Below are 19,680 nucleotides of genomic sequence, written 5' to 3'. Positions count from 1 at the left end.
ATTCCTGGGATGTCTCCAAGCAACCAGAGCCTGACGCAGGCTCCCCGCCCCTCCTCCGGTAGCTCTTAGCTCGGAAACAAGTGGACCTAGGAGCAGTAAATCGGACGGTATCAGTGAGTGAGAAAGAGAGGGACAGAGTTGTCTTAGAGAGATGCTGTCACTGACGTGTCTGCTTGGATTCTGGGTGGCAGAGAACAGAGCGGACCTCTGCTGGACAATTCTTACGAGGTAAACGAGCCGTACGCAGTTTGTTTTGTACTGTATTTCAGATGCTGCCGGTAGGGACTCGCCTCACACACGGTGTTTAATTTAGCGTATTGTAGTTTCATGTGTCACTTGCCAAATGTTGGGCCGTATGTAGATACAACATTAATAAAGTTAAGTGAAATAAATGTAAGCTTTATTTTTATTATTATTTTATTATTGCAGGTTTTCTGACCAACGAAATGAAAAAGAACAACTGACAACTAATCGCCTATAGTGAGAGAAACGAAAGCACCACATCAACGATATACAACTTTAACATAACTTCATATTCTGCCATCCCCCCTTTATGGGCTATAGGCTACCACTATAAAATCAGTTGTATCATTAATATCATAAGTCTTTGGAGAATATTAATATAACTATTAACTTAAGAAACCTAATGATTTGTTTGGGGGGTAATTATGTTTGATGGGCAAATATTGAAGTCTATATCTTTCAGAACGAACTTTGACCTAGAGTATGTTCAAAAAAGAAAAAAAAAATCTGATGAGCAGGTGTGTTTGAACAATAAAAGCCTTCAGAATAATTAGGACTTTGATAATGTCTTGTTTATGGACCAGTACTGTTCTGCAAACTACTGTTGCCTGTTCTGGAAATTTCTACTTATTTACTTATCAAGTACAGAATATTGGCCAATAAGTTTTATAATTATAAATAACTGACTTCAACTGTTCCAACTACCATATGTGAAAATAGATTAAACCTCGTATTACAGCGACTATAAATATTGCTTCTATTTAAATGTACCGATAGTTCTAAATAGAAACCCCTCAGAAAATGCCTGTTGCTACCGATGTCCAATTTGTGGTCAGTCTAGGCTGGTTGTGTGACATTTTTACCCAGGTTTTATTAGCTTTTGTTGTCATCGCAACTTCTTGTGTATCTTGACCTATGGCTAGCTTTTGATTCTCCTAATGGTTTCTATGGACAGTGCTCTTGTTGTAAAAATAAATATATACTTACATAAACTTCAACACATGAATAGGGATGATTCAGAGGCAAGTTATGTTAAAGATTGCAGAGATATAGACTAAAAGCCTGATTAGATACTCTGCTGCGGTCATGTTTGTTATGTAGACATGCTTGCATTTTCCAAATAGTAGAGCCAGTCTTCCCAAGCTCCTTAACCAGATGAGGTTTTGGCATGTCAAGGTCTCGCACCACCAAAGAAATTTTATTGGTGTGGCAACATCGACACTGTGCTGAACAGTCAAATTCTGCAGGCTTGAAACCAGATAATTGATAATTGGGTTATGCTTTGTGATTTTGGACGCTAGTTAGGACATTTGAATAATGTGGATAAACTCTGTTTCCCCCCACAAGTTTAAGTGTTATATTTGGCCCCCTACATTTGATATTCAGAAAGTAAATTGTGGCTTCACTTGCAGAAAGATTTCTTGCTAGTCTATTCGAAGGCGCCTGGATTCACCAAAACTGCCTCTTTAATTATCAAGCAACTAACAAGAAGCGGGTTTGGGGTTTTTGCTGTTATAATTTTAATAATTGTATTTTCTTGTACATTGTAACTAAAGCTGGTTCTATAATATTTACTTACACACATTTTCCTTCTAAACCTCTTTCCACTATACATACTGTACGTTGTCGTTACAAACTTTTAAATACGTATATTACATATATTTTTTGCCTTGATTGGTCTTCTGCAACAGTGTGGTATCTAGAGACACACTGATTCCCATGGAGAATAAAGAGGGGATCCATTCCCAAGCATTCATAAGTCAGCTACTCTGCACAGTCAGAGGTCTATTTTACCTTGGAAAAAAAGCCAGGCCTATCATTAGATACAAGGGCAGTGACTTCACTGCTGGTCTGCTGTGCCCATTATGGAATAACTGAGCACTAACCACTTATTGAGTGCTTGAAGTCTTTGTAAGAGGACACTGCAGAGTCTGCTTTTACTGCCACTGTTGGCTGCATCGAAGATTTAAACTTTTATTTCCTGGATTTTACTTTTCTGAGGGCCTCCAGACTCACTCCGGTGTTTTAAAAATGGTCAGAAGAATAACATATTACACATATTTAAGTAGTCGGTGGTGTAAATTAAATGGCAGCTACATGAGTATAGCATTATCTTAGACAAACTATAGTCTTATAAAACCTCATTGCCATGTTAGCATCCTTAAGCACCCTTAAGTTGACATTTGTGGTATTTAGCAATTTTAGCAATGGACAGATTCTTGTGTAGACATTAATATCCTTGTTAAGGAGGACAAACTGTTGGTCATTTTGCATCATCATCAGGTCAAAATAAAATAAAATTATTTGGTTTATGACTATGACCCTGGCCCACCTTCAGAAAGACCTTACTGTACCATCAGCTACAGGTGTAGCTTTGTGTTCCAAGCCAGGTTGTTTCTGGCAATATGTCCTGAGGATAGGAGGTGCAGAAGTTGCAGAGTCATTTATAGTGCCTGTGCTGTTGCTATGGAAACAATTTGTTCCTGTTAAATGTGAAATCCTGGAGGTCTGTTCCCTCGGTGTGCAGAGCCTTTATGTGAATGCTCCAAATGTCTAAATCATACATGAAATCACACAATGAGGTCATTCTTTCATTGCACTGCACTCAATATAATCTATCCTGTTATACAACAGAGCTCATCAAGCCACGCTTTGAGGTGTAGCCTTTCTGTCAGTTGTCACATCAACTTTGTCTTGTCATCTGGGCATAGTTCTCAGTGGCGATGTCAGCAAATATTGAGTTTTTCATAACTGGCTTCTTCTCCTCTCTGCAGTTCTGCCACCAGGGCTCCAATGAAGAAGACTGACAAATGTTAAAGCAGGTGGATTCAGGAAGAACAGAAAGTGACTCCTATGGTCACTTGTAAAAAATAAAAAGAGACCACCAATGAAGAGAAGATTTACTTTTCAATAACTTAGCAGAGCCCTTTGCATTTAGCAGATTTATGATGGATAAATCATCACATCCCAAAATCCATTTGGAAAGAATTGCTGTCCCAGAGGAAGTAAAATGTGGGGAAAGTGTGGATTTGCCCACAGATGATCACCTCATGAACTTGAAAGCCTTGGCAGAGAAATTAAGACTGGAGACTAGGAGACCCTCTTACCTGGAATGGAAAGCCAGGTTGGAGGTGGAACCCTCTAGAGACCCAGGAAGCAGAAACAGCCCAATCCAAGCAGACGCAGAAGGGAAACAAGTCACACCCAAAGACACTGTGGTGGATGTTGATGCTATTCAGTGCAAGTTGCCATCAGGTGAACTGAAAGAGTTTGGGAACATCGATGAAGCTCTTAGTTGGCTCAGGAGAGAACTGGTGAGAAACTCGCTTTTTCACAAATTTCCCACCAATTAGGTTTGTTATCTATTGCACAAAATATTGTTGGAAACTTGAGATTCAAATAATATTTGTTAATATGAAGAAGTAGACTACAGGGAAGACCTTAATTATTTTGCAGTTAAAGGACAGAGGGAAAAGTGCGATAACTGCCTGCCTCTTCACTAATTACAGTTTAACAAAACACACAATTTCCAATTACTATCCAGCAGAAGCGTATTCAAATTAGTAAGTGAGACTGATTGGGTCTCAGGCAGAAGCATCAAACTTATCTTACACAGTTTCTGCATGTGGAATCATTGTCTGTTTCATTACTCTCCACATTCACCCACAGTTCAGAAGCTGGGGCTAAGCACACAGAGAGGCACAGACAGAGGCAGACTCACATGGTGTGTGGTCACAAACATTTTGCACAAGTACAGTGAAAAAGAGAGATGATGCTGATCTTTATATAGACATTTGCACGAATGTGGCGTATATCAAACATCCAGATTTATGTTTGACTGACTACTAAACCGTCTCAGGGAAGCGTATGACATGAAGATAAATTTAAGTAACCAAAAGAATAGCAGAATTTTTTTGTGGGAGTGCTTAGAGTTGTTGTATCTTTCTTTGCTCTTTCACAGACAGACATGCGCTTGCAGGACCAGCAGCTGGCGAGGCAGCTCATGCGGCTCCGGAGCGACATCAATAAACTGAAGATCGAACAGACTTGCCACCTGCATCGCAGGATGCTTAATGACGCTACTTTTGGCCTCGAAGAGCGAGACGAACTGTCTGACCTCCTGTGTGAATGCCCAGTGACCCCGGGCCTCGGCCTCTCTGCCCCACTGAGACTTATCGGCGTCACAAAGATGAACATTAACTCCCGACGTTTCTCACTCTGCTAGTTGCTGCAGCTTTACTTAAGGCAGGGAGGCCTGACAACAAAGCAGCTTGTCTAATATTATCTTTGCTTCAGTGCAACATGCCATCCATGGCTATGGTTTAGATAGTGGTAAAATCCTTTGTGCATTTAGTGCTTGGCCACATAGTTGAGATAGCTGGGATAGTACAATCCCTGCAATCAAAACCACAAAAAAGAGGGTTTGCACACATAAATCAATTAGTGTTTCCTTTTATTTGATTCAATTTCTCACACACCCTAAAATTAAAAAGACATTTGGGTAATATTATTCAGTAAGGGCACTTTTAGGACACTTTGCATCCCCATACTTAAAGAGTAAAACTAATGTTTTTTTTATCAACATAATATTTATTGCACATTCAGCTTGTACTAACCAGACTGCAGAAAATGTTTTGTAAGGGGGGATGCAAACTTTTGCACTGATATGATTTCTATTATTTTAATACAGTATAACTTTCTACGTCTACCTTCCTTCACCATTTGTTATTTCTGACAATGTAGGAACATTTATGAACATTAACTGGACATGCATTAAATATGATGATGAACAAAAAATTATGAAAACAACATTAATTCATCTTCAATTCAATTCATTTTTTGCAAACTCTATACAGCATTTATGCCCTTAAACTATACATGGCAGCTAAATACAACAACCTCCTTGTTAAAAAACTGTCCTGTCCACATTTCTATTTGACTTGTGGTTTCTATCTATAGGTTAAGCAGATGAGCATCTAAGAATTTTAATACTACGTACAGTAATTTGTTTATGTCCTGAATGATAGGCTAAATTTTTTTGTGACTCCTACAAATTGTACAATGCACATTTGATTAAGTATAAATTTAGCGGTTCACTGCGGAATTGGCACCTTAATAAGGTTGTATGGCAAAGTTTTCCTTCTTTTTTTTTTTTTTAAATAGTTGAGCTAAAGTCATTTGAGATGACACTGCCTGTTTGAAACAAAAACACTGTTATGTTTCAGTTATAAACACTGAATTATAACTCACTTAATTTAGATCTCTGTGTACTCACTGATGTTATGTGACTCGTAGTGACCCTTTTTGTTGTCTTGGCAGTTGTAACTGGATATACTTTTAAGAAATCATATTTGAAATTTGAGTGAACTACAGTACTGCTTTAATGCAAAGGAAACCACTGTTTGCTCTAACACAATACTTTCCCCCCTAGTTTGCTCTGTCCCCTGAGCAGTGAGGCACAATGCCACCTGGCAAGAAAACAACTATGTCTACTTGATCTTATGTTACTAAGCCCATAATTGTATGGCACATACCCTAAAACTGGTTCGTTCACAAGTTTGTTTTCATAACACGTACTGGAAATAAAAACTCAATGAACAGTTTAGTTGTGTTTTTTTCTCACGTCTTAGTTATTTCAACAAAATCTCAGTGGCCTCTCATTTTTCCAAAGACCTGTCAGTCAGTCACAGGGTAAGTAGGGAGTTTTATCATCCACTGTGTATTAAGCAGTTCACTGAAGCATCTGCGAAGAGAAGCACATGAAAAAGCTTAGATAGGGTACACTGACCTAGCAATGCTAGGGGACTTACATACAATCTTTCAAGTGCTTTTAAGAAAATCTTTGAATAGAACGCCTCCAATATTGCCTTGTTCATTGTTTGTGCGAGATGTGTTCTATTAACATCAAATGGAACATAACCACCTGTGGTTGCTAACTGGAAACTGAACTTGTCTGTAGTTCTCAAAGATGCTTCATCTCTAAACCCAAAGGTTGCTTAATTGGCATAATCCAATTGGCTGTAGCTTCATATTTAACTTTAAGGAGAAACACAAGAATCACATCAATCTTGTCAATAAAGTACTCTCAAACAATAAGCATATTTTCAAAAAGGTTTACATTTTCCTTTAAGCTTTGGAAAATGACATTCAGTCTTTCCATGTCCCATTCCTTCAAACTTTTGCTCCAATGCTTTTGTTCTACAAATAGCTTATCTGTGCACACTGCACAAGAACAGTCTGGTCCAGTGTGGAGACATAAACATGTCTCCATACTGGACCATCTGGAGAACCCGAACTTACATGTCATGAAAGACTTTACTGAGCTTGAGAATCTTCATGCATGAGCTGCAGCTTTATACAGGCATCTTCTCTGAAAGCCACAAGTCCTGTTGATTGAACAGGGGGCATTTTCCAACACACTGCTGGAGATCAAGGTGGTTTCTTTGCGCTCTTTTCTATGATGTTTTAGATGATATTTAAAATGTTATAATAAGGTAAATACTTTGTACAATTGAAGCAGCTGAAGCCACTTTTTAAACAACTGTATTAAAGAGGAAAAAAAGATACTGCTTTGTGGTTGTTTAACCTTCAAGAGGTCCTTTAAAAACTCAAACATCTGATCCTAATGACAAAAAATTTCATTTTTCCAAAAACTGCTGTAAAACTGTAAAACGACTCAATCTTTTACAACCACTTCAGCCTGATATATACATATCAAATATTAATTACATTTTGGGGTTTTTAACAGTTTAAAGCCATTATGTTTGGATAACACCCCAATAAAAAAAAAAAAAATCAAAACGAAGTGTGTCGTACTAAGAGAAATTACTTGTGAATTTGGGCACACACATAGGGCATTTGTCTTGAAGCTTTGAATAGGTAAAAGTAGCGACATCTGGTGGACAAAAATAAGAAGTTTTAATGGAAGGCCAGTTGCCTTAAATGACATTTTAACATAAAGGAGTGCACTAGTTTAAGTTAAGATAACTATGGGACATGGTATGGCATTTCCAATGGGAAAGCATTTTAGGCTATCTTAAGGAACTGACGTGACAATTCTGAACTTTAAAAGAAAAAGAACATCGTCTGGCAAATTTGAGCCTTAGTCACTTAACATGGCCACAATGGCTTGAAAAAAAAAACCAAACAAATAAATAACTGAATGGCACAAAAATGTCCCTAGGATCTCTTAAGGGTTAAATTCCAGTTCTACTCAACAGCTGTCCCTGGAGATGGCCATTATATTATTTCCATGGCTAAATCATCTAATTTGCATAACAAATAAGTTGACAGGCATAAAATCAGGCACCATCTCTGCTGCAGAGGCATGAAGACCAGATACTGAATCAGTGCCAACAGTCTGATGCTAAAATTAGATCAGAATTAGTTCAGAATTTTAAAAGGCTGATTTGGACATGTCTACACATGTTTAAGGAAAATTATGGTTGTGTGAGAACTTGCCTCTGGATAGATTTTTCTGTATCTTATAGGGAGATTCAGCTAACTGCCTTTTCTTTACTAAGAGCGATTTTTCTGGACAGCTGCTCCTCTCTTCCAGGATTAGAGCAGATGTGACAGCACAGAGAGACATTTCTCACCATGACTGAGCTGAGAAAATACGCATAGATGATTGACACAAACCTCACCAAAGTGAACCCTTCAGGTGAGGCTGGTGAGAATCCCAGACTTTGTGTAGGAGTGTGAGAGTACATCCAATCTCAGCAGATTTAGTGTAAGACGAGACAGTTAAAGAGCAGAACACCACATCTTAGAGAAGAACACAATGCACTGATTTAAGTTTCTGTACTACATTAATAAGCTATTTGCCATTTTACCCCTTTTTTGTAAGCTGACCTACAGGGAATAATTTCCTATTCCTGTATTTGTGACCCTTTGCAAAGCTGAAACTTTGTATGACCAGTTTATTTACTGGAAAACTCTTAACAAGCAATTATACTCTTAGTTTTAATGGAGTGGGAATAAAAGCGGAATCACACTGCTTTTGTTGGAGAAGCGTAGTACATTACAGGAACATAAGCTTTAATCGTGACCACACAATTAAACCCCAAGAGTGCTAAAATATTGATTTTCACTGTGTTGATTCTCAAAAAATAGATTTATAATGTTGGTTCAAAACCATTGCTTTTAATCTGGGATATTAATTTAGCAAAAGATTGTTGCTTGAAGATTTGCTTTCATTTTGGAAAGAGCTGTGTGCTGTGTGTAAAATGTGGCAAATCACAGCTTAACACTACTTGTTTTTCCATATTCTAAGCCATATGTTATTTCAATTTGTGTTGAACTGGAAACAGATCCAAGAGGTAAACGCAACTGACACGTTCACATTTAAAATCAATATGGAAAAACTCTTAGCAAACATTGGCATATTGGGACTTGGAAATACCAGGGCCGATACAGAAATCCCACCCCAGGTCCATTATTGATTTTAAAATCATGTTTCTGGCCAATTGACAATTTTATTTCCAATACTCACTATTCTTTAATTGTATTTTAGTCAGCACTACCGCCTGAAGGAAATATATCGTACTTTAACTGCTACATATGTCTAGTTACGTACCAAACTAGTTACAGTCTTTGTGTTTGTTAGAAAGCCTAGAGCTGTGTTTTACAACTTTTTTTGCTTAAATCAGCTGCTTGCTCTGGCAAGGAATTCTTCATGGAAGTGGTATGAACCATGACACTGAAATTACAGGTCATAACACCAAAGCATTTGTTTGCTTTAAAGTTAACATGTACAATGTACAATGTAACATGTACAATCTTTTCAATCAAAGTAAAAAAACCCACCTACTTCATTCTTCTTAATAACTTGTATTCCCTACAGACACTGCAGGGGCTCCAGTCATCGTTTTAAAGATAATTAGCAAACTTGTTATAAAACAGCATGGAATATTTTAATGACCTAATTAAACCCACTAAGCTTTTTTAATAATTATGCTCTTTGATGCGGAACATAATGATTTAACAGATCTTTGTGAGTCATTCTGTTCTAACACTGGATTAGGATGAGAATTTAAAGGTGGCCAATTACGACTCATCTCCCACTAAGGTAAGATTACACAGTTGAATTGCACAGAGAACATGTCAGAAACAATCATTCAGCCTCCTTTTGTGGCAAAACAATGAAGCAACAAGTGCAAGAGTGAATAGTGTGATGAGAAAGAAGCTTTGCTCAGTGAGATCACAGGCGTCTTGATTACCTCATTCTTTTGTATGAGCCAGACAATGTCTCAAGCCAACATGGCTTTCTGAGCCCAGGTGTAGTGTTCCAGTCTGGACATGCACTACTATAGCTCTGCTCTAACCCTGCAACAAACATAAGAAAATCCAGACAATAGACAAACTTTACTTGTTCAGTACTTTGAAATGCATTAATTTAAGTATATATGTGAAGAAATACTTCAAAAGCCCGGTGAGTGGATTCGCAGACAGGAATATGCTCAGCTCCAGTTATCCTGCAAATTTCCCATCCTTCAGATTTACATAATTAATCCCTAACTTTGAAGCTATTCCACAACATCCAGCATAAGTGCTTTGATGAAACTAAAATTATATGAAAAAAATATGAAAATCAGATAAATGAGGCTTGTGTTACATCAAATGGCTGACAATGCAGCAGACAGGATTAACATATAATAATGAATTTTCATTAGAAATTGCAAGCTTGTAATTTTACAACACAAAATCAAACGATGTAAAGAAGCTGTTATTTAATAACCATTATTTGCTCAACAACTGTAGTTACATCATTTCTTGTCCGTGCTGACAAACAGTTGACAGCAGTACTGCAGTGTGAAGGCACAGTGACAGATAAATGTAATGTCATGTAACATAATGACCTGCATGAGTAGAACAAATACCATAATTTTACATCAGCCATCAAGTAACTGGCTTTGTCAAATACAGTCCCCCCCACTCAGTTTCTCCAACTGAGATGAGAACTTTTGTTTTTACAGCATTTCTTGGTCAGTATGAATAACACAAAAATATATAAATGAGTAAACACTGATAACAAATGATAGTCTTAAAACAAAGTGGTACACAAATATTACTAGAAAAATGTTACATTCTCACAGCAAACACATAAGTGTGAAATAAATGAGGGAAACCTGCTGGCTGATGAAGCCGACTGACCTATAGTAGTAAAGACACGCAAACAAGTACAACCTCAGACTTAACCTTCTAAAATATATACAGTCATCTGATGGATGCTCCAGTGTCATTGAGGGCATTGGCATTTTCTCAATGACGGGGAATTTTTGCTACATTGCCGACAGCGGTGGCAGATACTGCCAATAAATGAGTATAAAAATCAAAACCATTAAAAATATATCAGAAGCTATGATTACCACTGAAATGCAAAAATAGCCAACCAATAAGTGCATATGTTGACTTCATGTTTTTGTGAAAATAAACTGAGGTTTTTCTTGGGGGTGCAGGGACTATGGGACATCCTCTTGAAAATTAGAGGAAAATACAATTAACCAAATCCTAGGTCAGTGCTAAGAACCTCCTTCATCTGATCCATTCAGTTCATGCCTACTGTTCTTTTGAAAGGATGGCTGTCAGTTCATGTCCTCAGCTCCTGCAAAAATACCTTCCTTTATTCTTCATGTCAGGGTGTCACACCCTCTTGGTCCATACTGCAGCCAAGTGCTTCAATGTCATTACTTATATCAGTGATCATACGGTCCCATTCATCTCCCTCAGAGGCCTCCTGGCCCTCATCTGAGGCCACGCTGTCACCACTCCCTCCTGCTGCTCCATTGCCATTGGTGGTGGAATCGGAGGCAGAGCTGGCCGTACGCCGATAGCGGCCGAAGCTGTCTGTTATGATTCCTCGGCCATCCTTGACACCAATGGTCTCAAGAAAGTTCTCAAAGTGCTGACTGTCCTTCTCTGGTATGAAAGGACGTAGGCCTGCAGGGGCAAGGAAAAAGTGCTGTCGTTACTTGTCTTATTAGCACCCAGAGTTCACCATAGTTCCTGTACCTGGATCTGTCAAAACTATCGTTTCTTTTTCCTCTCCAATCTCACCTTGGTGTTTTTTTAAAAAAGAGAAATATGTTGGGTTTTCTCTGTAAATCTGTCAAGTGTTTTCCTATTTAAAACGCTATGAGATCATTTTTGTTCTGAATCGGCACCACATAAAAAGGGGGAGTTTAAGGGATAGCTGAAGGAGGGAAAGAATCACACAAAAGTAATATTACACTGCATGATTCAACGACCAAACCAGTCTATAATATTGACATGCTGCATATGCATATTTTGTAAGCTACTTAACAAGTAGCCTAGCTGACGTATTATCAAATTTATCAAATTCCATACAGCAGTGCTTGTTTGACGAGCAGTACTCTCCATGTGAGTGTGAGGTTAAATGAATCGCAAGTGTGTCACAATTAGCGATTAGATTTTTTTTTCCTTTTTCTAAAATTTCATTACGCCCAAATGACCTTGATGAGATGGAGATTGAGCTAAACAAGATCAGCAACTTGGGTGGAAAGGAGTGAAGTTGTACCCAGAAGGAGGAACTTCCTGCTGTCCCCATAGAGCTGTCGCAAGTTTATGCAGAACTCATGGATAGAGGCACCATTGCGGTATTCATGCAGCAGGGTAGCAAACTGCTGGATCTCCTGTGATGACAGTTTAGTCCGCAGCTGAATTAAAAGGAGGAAGAAGGAGAGAAAAGCTTAATCAAAACAAGAATCATTACAGCTCGAAAATAAAGTGTAAAGAAAGAGAAGGGGACATATACTGTGGTCATGTAGTCCTGCAGCAGCTCTGCAGCAGTGGTGCTGAGCTCTCCTTCACTTGCACTGGTCATCTGAGGTGATGCTGGGGTGGAAGCTGTTGGAGAGTTTTCTTCTGCCGCCTGGAAAGGACTGAGGAAAGAATGCATTCCTTGTAAAAACAAGCAAATGTAAATAGCTTTTTTAAATGTGTCAAAATCTTCTTCAATAACTTCCCACAAAATGGGAACCCGTCGTGAAGGAAGGAATTGAAAGCTGCATGCTTACAATGTGGTGGCTTCCACATCAAAGGCCTCCTTGACATCCACTTTGCTTGAAGAGTCATCTGCAAAATTTACAAATGACATATTTAAAACTTCATACTTATTTAAACTTTGTTAAATTAATATATTTCATCAAATTCTTGCTCAAAACTGTTTTGCCAATCTTTAAACTTGATAAAAGTTTAAGGTTTCTTCCTTACCACTACACAAAGAAAGGTGTCTTGTAGGTGTAGTTGCCCCATCAAAAATGGCTCTGTCCAAGAAATCAATTGTTGATTCTGTGTAAACGATCTGAAAGACCTGGCTGAGCAAAAGACACAGCTCCTCTGCTGCTGCCTAAAAGAAACAAAAAAGCAATTAGCAGTGTACTTAAGCAAAAAAGACATTTTACATATTTTTACTGTTTATATTATTATAAGTTTATATTGCCAGAATTCGATTCAATCTGTCAGATTTTTTTTTTATTTTGGGTCTAATTATAATTTTCTAGTCTTTGTTGATAACAATAAATTTAAAAAGTGAATAACATCAACCATATTGTATTTGCCATATGTTTATTTAAACTAGGCTTTCTAATCATTCATCTCAATATATAGTTTAACAAACAGCAGTAACTCTGAATTTCATGGAGCTGGTCCAAACATGCATGTTGTAAACATGCTGAAATACACAACGATACCTTATTATCAACAGCCAGCACAAGCAGACAGCAGACTTCTACAAGCACAGCTCCGCTCTCTGATAAAGAGCTGAGTGTCTGAGATTTGTTGAGATCAGGACATGAGCTGGGACAGGGAGACCCTCCTGAGTCCTGGGCTGGAAACACAAGAATTACATAGTTAATTCAGACTTCCCAAAACTGGGAATGTGAATGTGAATGTATTCACCATTTGAGTTGACTGAATTTAACCTTATACCCCAATGAATAATTTGGTCAAAACAGAGATAACTCACTGTATGCAGCACCGGCATGTATTATGTTTCTGTAATCTTATAACTGTTGCACGAAACTCCGTTATTTTGATTTACCTGTTTTAATCACCACGAGGTGTAACGAGTCATCCCTGATGTATGACACAGCAGCAATATCATGGATGGGAACTCTGAGGATAATGTCTTCCCCATCACGCCACACAAGCTTTATGTTGTATGCCGACAAGCTTACTACTGCATCCTGTTCTGATGTCAGCTGGCCTGCCAACTGATGGGACTTCTGAGAAACACAAATGCATAAATAAAAATAGTTATTGCTGGCAATAAAAACACATAAGGATTAGGTCTCCATTTACATAAATGTCAGGTATATTAAATATACAAATCATCTAATTAAATAAAATAACAAAATCCTCTAACTCAGACACTTACCCTTGCACTGTCAATGAGTTGTAAGACCTCTGTCCTGCTAGATGGATTCAAGTATCCAGGAACTGATGTCAGCTGCCCCAAATACTAGACAGGAAAGAAAATGCATATATTTTATCTAAGAGATTCACAAAAATTGTTATTTAGGCAAAACAAACAAACAATTAAAAACAAATAAAAAATACAGGGTAATGTAATATTTTAGAGAACAAAAGATCCCTTTATTCTTTTTATTTGAATAATTGGCTACTCACAACAGCCTCAAAATAATTATACAGTTACATAAACAATTTGTACATCATATTGTTCATTGCAACTATTTGTGATAAGCTGACTAGCTTTCTATGGTTAACACATACTATTCGATAAGAGTTGAAAATATTGCTTTCTGCAAATTTATGATAGTTTAACAAGTGTCATCAGAACTTACTCCTATTGGCTTTTTACTCTTTACTTTTATCAAGCGTACAATAAAATGCACAGAAGTTGTCTTTCTTAACTTCTGAGAGTTCGGGGTCGCCACAGCGAATCATTTGTTCATGTGTTGACTAGGCCCAGTTTTTATGCCAGGTTAACCTTCCTGATGCAACCCTCCCCAATTTCTACCAGGCTTGGGACCAGCACTGCATAACTGGGGATGGGAATGAGCTGTTGGGGGTTCAGTGTTTTGCGAGACGCTTTGACATGTGGTCAGGAACAGCGAGGCTCGAACCTCTGTTGAGTAAAATATTTCACTTTACCTGACCCCTCTTCCACCTCTCTACTTCCTGTCCACCATGTGCAAGAAGTATCTGAGCCCCACCCTTGTTCATACCCAGGAGTAAATGCAGAGGTTGCACCAGAAAAATCTTCACATCTGTCAATCTAACTGGTAACTCACTGGACATGCTCCCTTCATCCCGTTCTCCCTCCCTCCTAGTGTTTTATGTGAAATACGATGATTTAAACAAAATTAAATAGGGGACATATTTGCAAGTTGGACTGTTTTTAATAATGGTTGCAAGTGTGCCTAAAATAATCACATTTCCGTGCCCTGTTTCAACATTTTAATGATAGAGGATGGACTTTAGATTTCTGCTAGTCAGACTTACTTTGACTTCCTTCTCAATGTAATCATTAAGCAGGATGTCAGGGTCAATGCGGTGGTCAGGCTGAGAGAGTGAGAAGGTGTGCAGCGCTCTGCGCTCCGTGGCCTTCTCCTGGGCCTTCTTGTCCCTCCCCTTCTCTCCTTTAAGGAAGACTCGCTTGAACGGAGAAACAATGCCAGGCTAGTGAATAAAGACAAAGAGAGCATGGAGAAGTTTGATGATTTTTGTCTGTATATTAATCTAACAGAATCAATCTGCTATTTTTCGTTATGCCGCTTTCTAAAAGACAGTGAAAAAACTTTTGACTACGTAAATGTAAAGCTGCGTTACCCAATACAAACTGCTCAAATGTCAATACCAGTATGTTCAAATGAAACTCTGCATTTTGCAACAATAGAGGGGTTTGCAGGTACAACTCAGCATAAAACTTGGGGAAATCACCTAACATAGAAATTATCAACATTATCATGAAAACATCATAGAGCAGATGCAACTCATGTCATAAATGTCAACAATTCATTTTTACTTTCAAAGATATTTACTTTTTGCTTGGATATTGATCATAAAATAAAAGTAAAAAATGTCAGTGCACTTTACAAAGATTTTGATAAACTATCCAAGTCAATAGACAATAAATAGACTACAAACAAATTCTAACAATTTAACAAGCCTACCTCGTTCTCCATGAACCCAAACCTACAAGAGTTGCCGATTCAAGAGTAAACGCCTTGTCCAATCTAGCCAACTATCACTTACACTGCACACAGTGACAGCTGCCAACTGGTGAGAGACACACAGGATCAAACACAACCTGCGTGTGTTTATGAGGGGTGTGACCCCCAGCAAAGGAAGGGAAGTATCTCAGTCTCTCTACTCAAGCACAAGAACAGGAAGAGAATCAACCACAACTTCCTGTGATGACACATGTATACATGCTTTGAATACTGAAACTAGCAAACTGGCAAAAGATTTCTCATGTTGTTCTAAAAGCTGCTTGTCAGTTAAATGCACACTGAACAGTGTGTTATAATCACATTTACCTTTAATTTTTTATTGAGTTTGTTTTATTTTTATATTGCTTCCTTCCATTGCTCACATAACGTTATACTGCTAATCTGCATATATACAGGCCATGTATCCATCACGCTAACCACAGGTGTCATCTTGGCAGAACAGTGCAAACAATCTGGTGCAGCTCTTGAGGACTTAAACCAATCAGCCAAACCATTAACAACTAGCGGTTTTAATATAAAATATACGTTTTTTTTTTTAAATAGAAATATTATGATATAAGAAATTCTGGTGTATCATTATGGGTTAACCACCATAATTTAAAAAAATACCATAATCAGTATATATCGTTTTCTTATTGGAGTACTTTTACTTTTGTGCTCCAAGTAAAATGTAGATAAAGTGATTAACGCTTATGCTTGAGTAAAAGATTTGAAGTAGTTCTTGTAGTGGAGAGGTTTGGGGCCAATACTTGAGTACTGAGTTTATGTAGTTTTACCACATCTGCAAACAGTATATCACATTTTACTGCATAGGGAGCTGTGTAGCCACATACTGCCAAGAGTGACCACCCTCACCCTTGCATTTCATGACATTGTTAAGACCATCTGTGTTAATACTGTGGCTGATAAGTATATTTCCTTATTCAATGTATTCTGTTAATGTGTGACCCTTACACCGCACTCACAATTTGAAACAAACACTGTGTTATTACTGAATTATTTAACACTATGTAGCTCTTAAAGGCATTAACATTTTATGTGTTGTTTTTGTGAAATGTGAGATAAGTATTACAGCTGAGCCAGTGAATGGTCTAAGTGGGTACCTTTTTTTAAAAGAAAGTCTGTTTACAGACAAATTTCATTGTGTATATTAGATTATTGGTGTTTTGATGGCCAGGGCAAAAGAAGTCCCAACATGTTTAGGCAAGGAAAATGCACACTGTCTCTCTTTTCACACATACTGTCATGGTCTAACCATATTCTGACTGGTATACTACAAGCAAGGCATTCCAGCAAATAATTCATATTCAAATAATGTTCATTGATGAGCTACAATTAAGTTTGTAGGCAATGAATTTTCGTGAAGCACAATTGTCCCCCTAAGCTTTAAATAGACATTTTTTTGGTAAAGAATCTCCTAAAGTGAAATGCTATTAATTCTGCTTCCTTTTCAGAGCTCTGTAAGCTTCAGCACTTCAATTACATGCAGTTGCTCCTCATTCTTAATTGTTTGTAAGAAATTACTACTTCATTTAGGCTGAAAGCAAGCCAATACAATGTAGTCCACACTGAAGAGAGCCTTCACTGTGCTATGTTACTTGATAATTTGCTTGGAAAATTCCGTAATTTCTTCGTCTTTGTCTAAATTTCAGGTCACTCTAAAGTACCCCTGACAAGTAGAAGAGTAAATAAATTCATATTAGTTATTTAGCAAAGTACCACTATTATGATGCCCAAATACAGGGAGCTGAACATTATGAACCTGTGTGTTATTTTGATGTTCTGCAGGGTAAAGCGAGACTGATCAGTTAGTAGTGAGCATGAGAAATAATCTGATCCTGGCCATGATCCACAGATGTCATAGCACACAGTGCATCAAAGGTGGCTGTGTATGGGGCTGACATGCCGCAGAGTCCCTATGTTAAACCCTATTGCTGACTGGTGTTAATTTACAACCTGGCCAAATGCTGTGCACTATCCCCATCAAGTGGCGCAGACAAGAACTGTATGGTTGGGTGACACAGTTCCTTAAGCTTAAGTAAACAAGTCCTTTTACTTATGATTCTAACAAGTAAAAATAGGCCATCAGTTTTTTAAAGCTGTGAATTGATATTATTTAACGTTACAATTAAATAGACTTTTGACCTAAAATTTCACCTTAACAGTATATATTTTATTCTCTGCTACAACTAAGCAACCTATGATTAGGGATAAAATACTCCGATACAGCAGGTCTTATCAAGCTAAGTGCACAATTTGGATAAACATTTGCTGGAAAAAAACATTTCCTTGCCATAACACTAAGCTTTTCCATTTCCTTACAAAATTCCCTTCCCTCAGATTCCCTCGTTATGCTGTACTGACTGTGAGCCTGTCATGTCCTGCCTTGATGTGGTGGGTCCTGTCTTTCAGTTTCCTCCCGTGCCAAGAAGACAAAAAGAGGGGAAATCTCCCACTGTTCTAAGTAGAAAGAAAAGTCGTGTCTCCAATGTCAGCTACGTGTTGGAATATAAAACCCTGTCTTTATATCTAATGGGATCATTAAGCAGTATGTGTATGTATTGTATGTGTGAGAGGGGGTGGATGGTTGACTCAACCTAGAAATGCTGAATTTCTTTAGCATGATTAAGGCTGATAACATCTGCCTTTGACAGCCGGTCTCCCATGACCATCACCCGCACACAACAAAGCTAGGAAACCTGGTTGTACTTTTATTACCTCTACAAGAATAGCGTCACTGGTACAAAAAAAGCAAAGGGATAACACATCCCCGATAATGCACTTTACCATAACGTTACCACAACTGTAGCGTCAACATCATAAATCCATAAAAATAGACATCCGGAAGAACATGGTAATCCTGAACTGAGTCACTACCTAGACAGTTAGCCAACTTGCTTAATCGTCGCTTTAAATTTGATGCTAACTAAAGACATCTCACACTTGGTCAATCTGTTGCGTGATACATAACTTTAGTTTATGTTCATTTGTCAGTAAATTGCGGAAAATAGCAATATTGCTTAACGCTGGTTTTCACATATGTCAGTATGTATGTTGTGAGTGTTTTGATCATGACCCCCGGTCGGGTAATCTTAACTGACTCCAAATGGTAATGCTACTTTTCGTTTAGCTAAACTAAGCTAACATCTGGGCTAGCTCAGTCTGACTAAGCTAGCGCAACAGCTTGCTAGCAATTTCAACTTGAAGTAGCTAGCGTTAAGTGTTAATTGCCCAACTTACCTTTTTCACTTTTTTCACATCATCCTCCATGTCTATGTATAGGTCCACTTCTTCATATTCAGTTTGGCATGGAGATCCAAGTGAGACAAGGTATAGCTAACCTACCGGCGCTTTTAACTAATTAGAACACATCTAACAGTAATAAGCTTGCTAGCCTAGCTTAGCATAGCCAAGCATTGGTAAAGTGATGCCCGGTTTTTAACTGATAGGTAAACGCCATGCTGATGTTTGCTTTACCCCGCAACATTTAGGAAAAAGGCGGCGTGTGACCAGTGTAAAAATAGTGTGCTTCAGTGCAGCTAAAACAACCAAAGTAACACTCTGTAAAGAAGACAAAGTCGGAGATAACAGGCAAAACTTTTCAACCGTGCCGCCATTTTGGGCGTTGAACTGTGGTCCAGCATGCTTTGCTTTGCTCAAACCAAAACAGCTGCTACAGTGTAATAAAATAGTGCTACTGCCACATGAGTGGGGAAGGCAGCCTGAAGTAGTGTAATTTCGACAGCTATTCATGTTGTTTACTAGATTATAAAATAGAATAGATTATTCTATAATACAATTTATAGAACATTATTTTAGACCTCATAATAATACAATAAATAAAGACAATAATTGCGTCTGCATAGGTGACTGTGAGCCTCAAACATATACTAATTATGTTTGCGCTTTTCCAGTGCACTTGTGCTTTGCTTTGCTTTTTCTAAAACAAAAACAGTAAATGATGAACAAAAAGTGAGATATGGGGCTTCACTAAAGAGGATGGGGCAGAGTTATAATTCATGTATTAGCAATATTTAATTATTTCCCTAAAATATGTTTGACTTATAGTTTGAGAATACTAGTGAACAATGATGCCTTTAAAATGCACATGTTTCCCATTTTTTCGTGGAGTGTGCGTCCATAACACCAACATCACCGCTTACTGTCTACAGTTACTGTTTTACTATCCTTGTTTCACATCGCCATGACAAGAACACAA

General features: G+C 38.0%; 2 protein-coding genes across 4 annotated transcripts; one reads left to right on the top strand and one right to left on the bottom strand.

The window, feature by feature from the left end:
• Nucleotides 1–62: 62 nt before the first annotated feature.
• Nucleotides 63–6,124, top strand: fam167ab (family with sequence similarity 167 member Ab). Its single transcript, XM_067482351.1, has 3 exons — nt 63–228; nt 3,018–3,557; nt 4,205–6,124. The coding sequence occupies exons 2-3, from the start codon at nt 3,189–3,191 to the stop codon at nt 4,466–4,468; spliced, it is 633 nt and encodes a 210-aa protein (XP_067338452.1). The 5' UTR covers nt 63–228; nt 3,018–3,188; the 3' UTR covers nt 4,469–6,124.
• A 3,497-nt stretch (nt 6,125–9,621) lies between these two features.
• On the bottom strand, nt 9,622–19,108 carry ccm2 (CCM2 scaffold protein). 3 transcript variants are annotated; one of them, XM_067482566.1, is made up of 10 exons: nt 18,702–19,108; nt 14,731–14,907; nt 13,643–13,726; nt 13,307–13,490; nt 12,957–13,093; nt 12,478–12,613; nt 12,282–12,339; nt 12,020–12,146; nt 11,783–11,921; nt 9,622–11,184 (listed from the first exon to the last, which is right to left on the bottom strand). In XM_067482566.1, the coding sequence occupies exons 1-10, from the start codon at nt 18,729–18,731 to the stop codon at nt 10,880–10,882; spliced, it is 1,377 nt and encodes a 458-aa protein (XP_067338667.1). In that variant the 5' UTR covers nt 18,732–19,108; the 3' UTR covers nt 9,622–10,879. The 3 variants fall into 3 exon arrangements, with proteins under 3 accessions (XP_067338667.1, XP_067338668.1, XP_067338669.1); XM_067482567.1 differs by lacking the exon at nt 18,702–19,108 and adding an exon at nt 15,402–15,577; XM_067482568.1 differs by lacking the exon at nt 14,731–14,907.
• Between the last annotated feature and the right edge of the window lie 572 nt (nt 19,109–19,680).

The sequence above is a fragment of the Channa argus genome, chromosome 17 (genome assembly GCF_033026475.1).
Source record: "Channa argus isolate prfri chromosome 17, Channa argus male v1.0, whole genome shotgun sequence".
NCBI lineage: Eukaryota > Metazoa > Chordata > Actinopteri > Anabantiformes > Channidae > Channa > Channa argus.
The sequence above is the reverse complement of the archived record's forward strand: the minus strand, read 5'-3'. Positions and strand labels throughout refer to the sequence as shown.

Coding starts and splice junctions, on each gene's coding strand:
- fam167ab (XM_067482351.1), top strand. CDS start 3,189: ATGATGGATAAATCATCACATCCCAAAATCCATTTGGAAAGAATTGCT. Junction 3,558..4,204: donor GTTGGCTCAGGAGAGAACTG/GTGAGAAACTCG, acceptor GCTCTTTCACAG/ACAGACATGCGCTTGCAGGA.
- ccm2 (XM_067482566.1), bottom strand. CDS start 18,731: ATGGAGGATGATGTGAAAAAAGTGAAAAAG. Junction 14,908..18,701: donor ATGTGAAAAAAGTGAAAAAG/GTAAGTTGGGCA, acceptor TTTATTCACTAG/CCTGGCATTGTTTCTCCGTT. Junction 11,185..11,782: donor CAGGAAGTTCCTCCTTCTGG/GTACAACTTCAC, acceptor TTGCCCCTGCAG/GCCTACGTCCTTTCATACCA.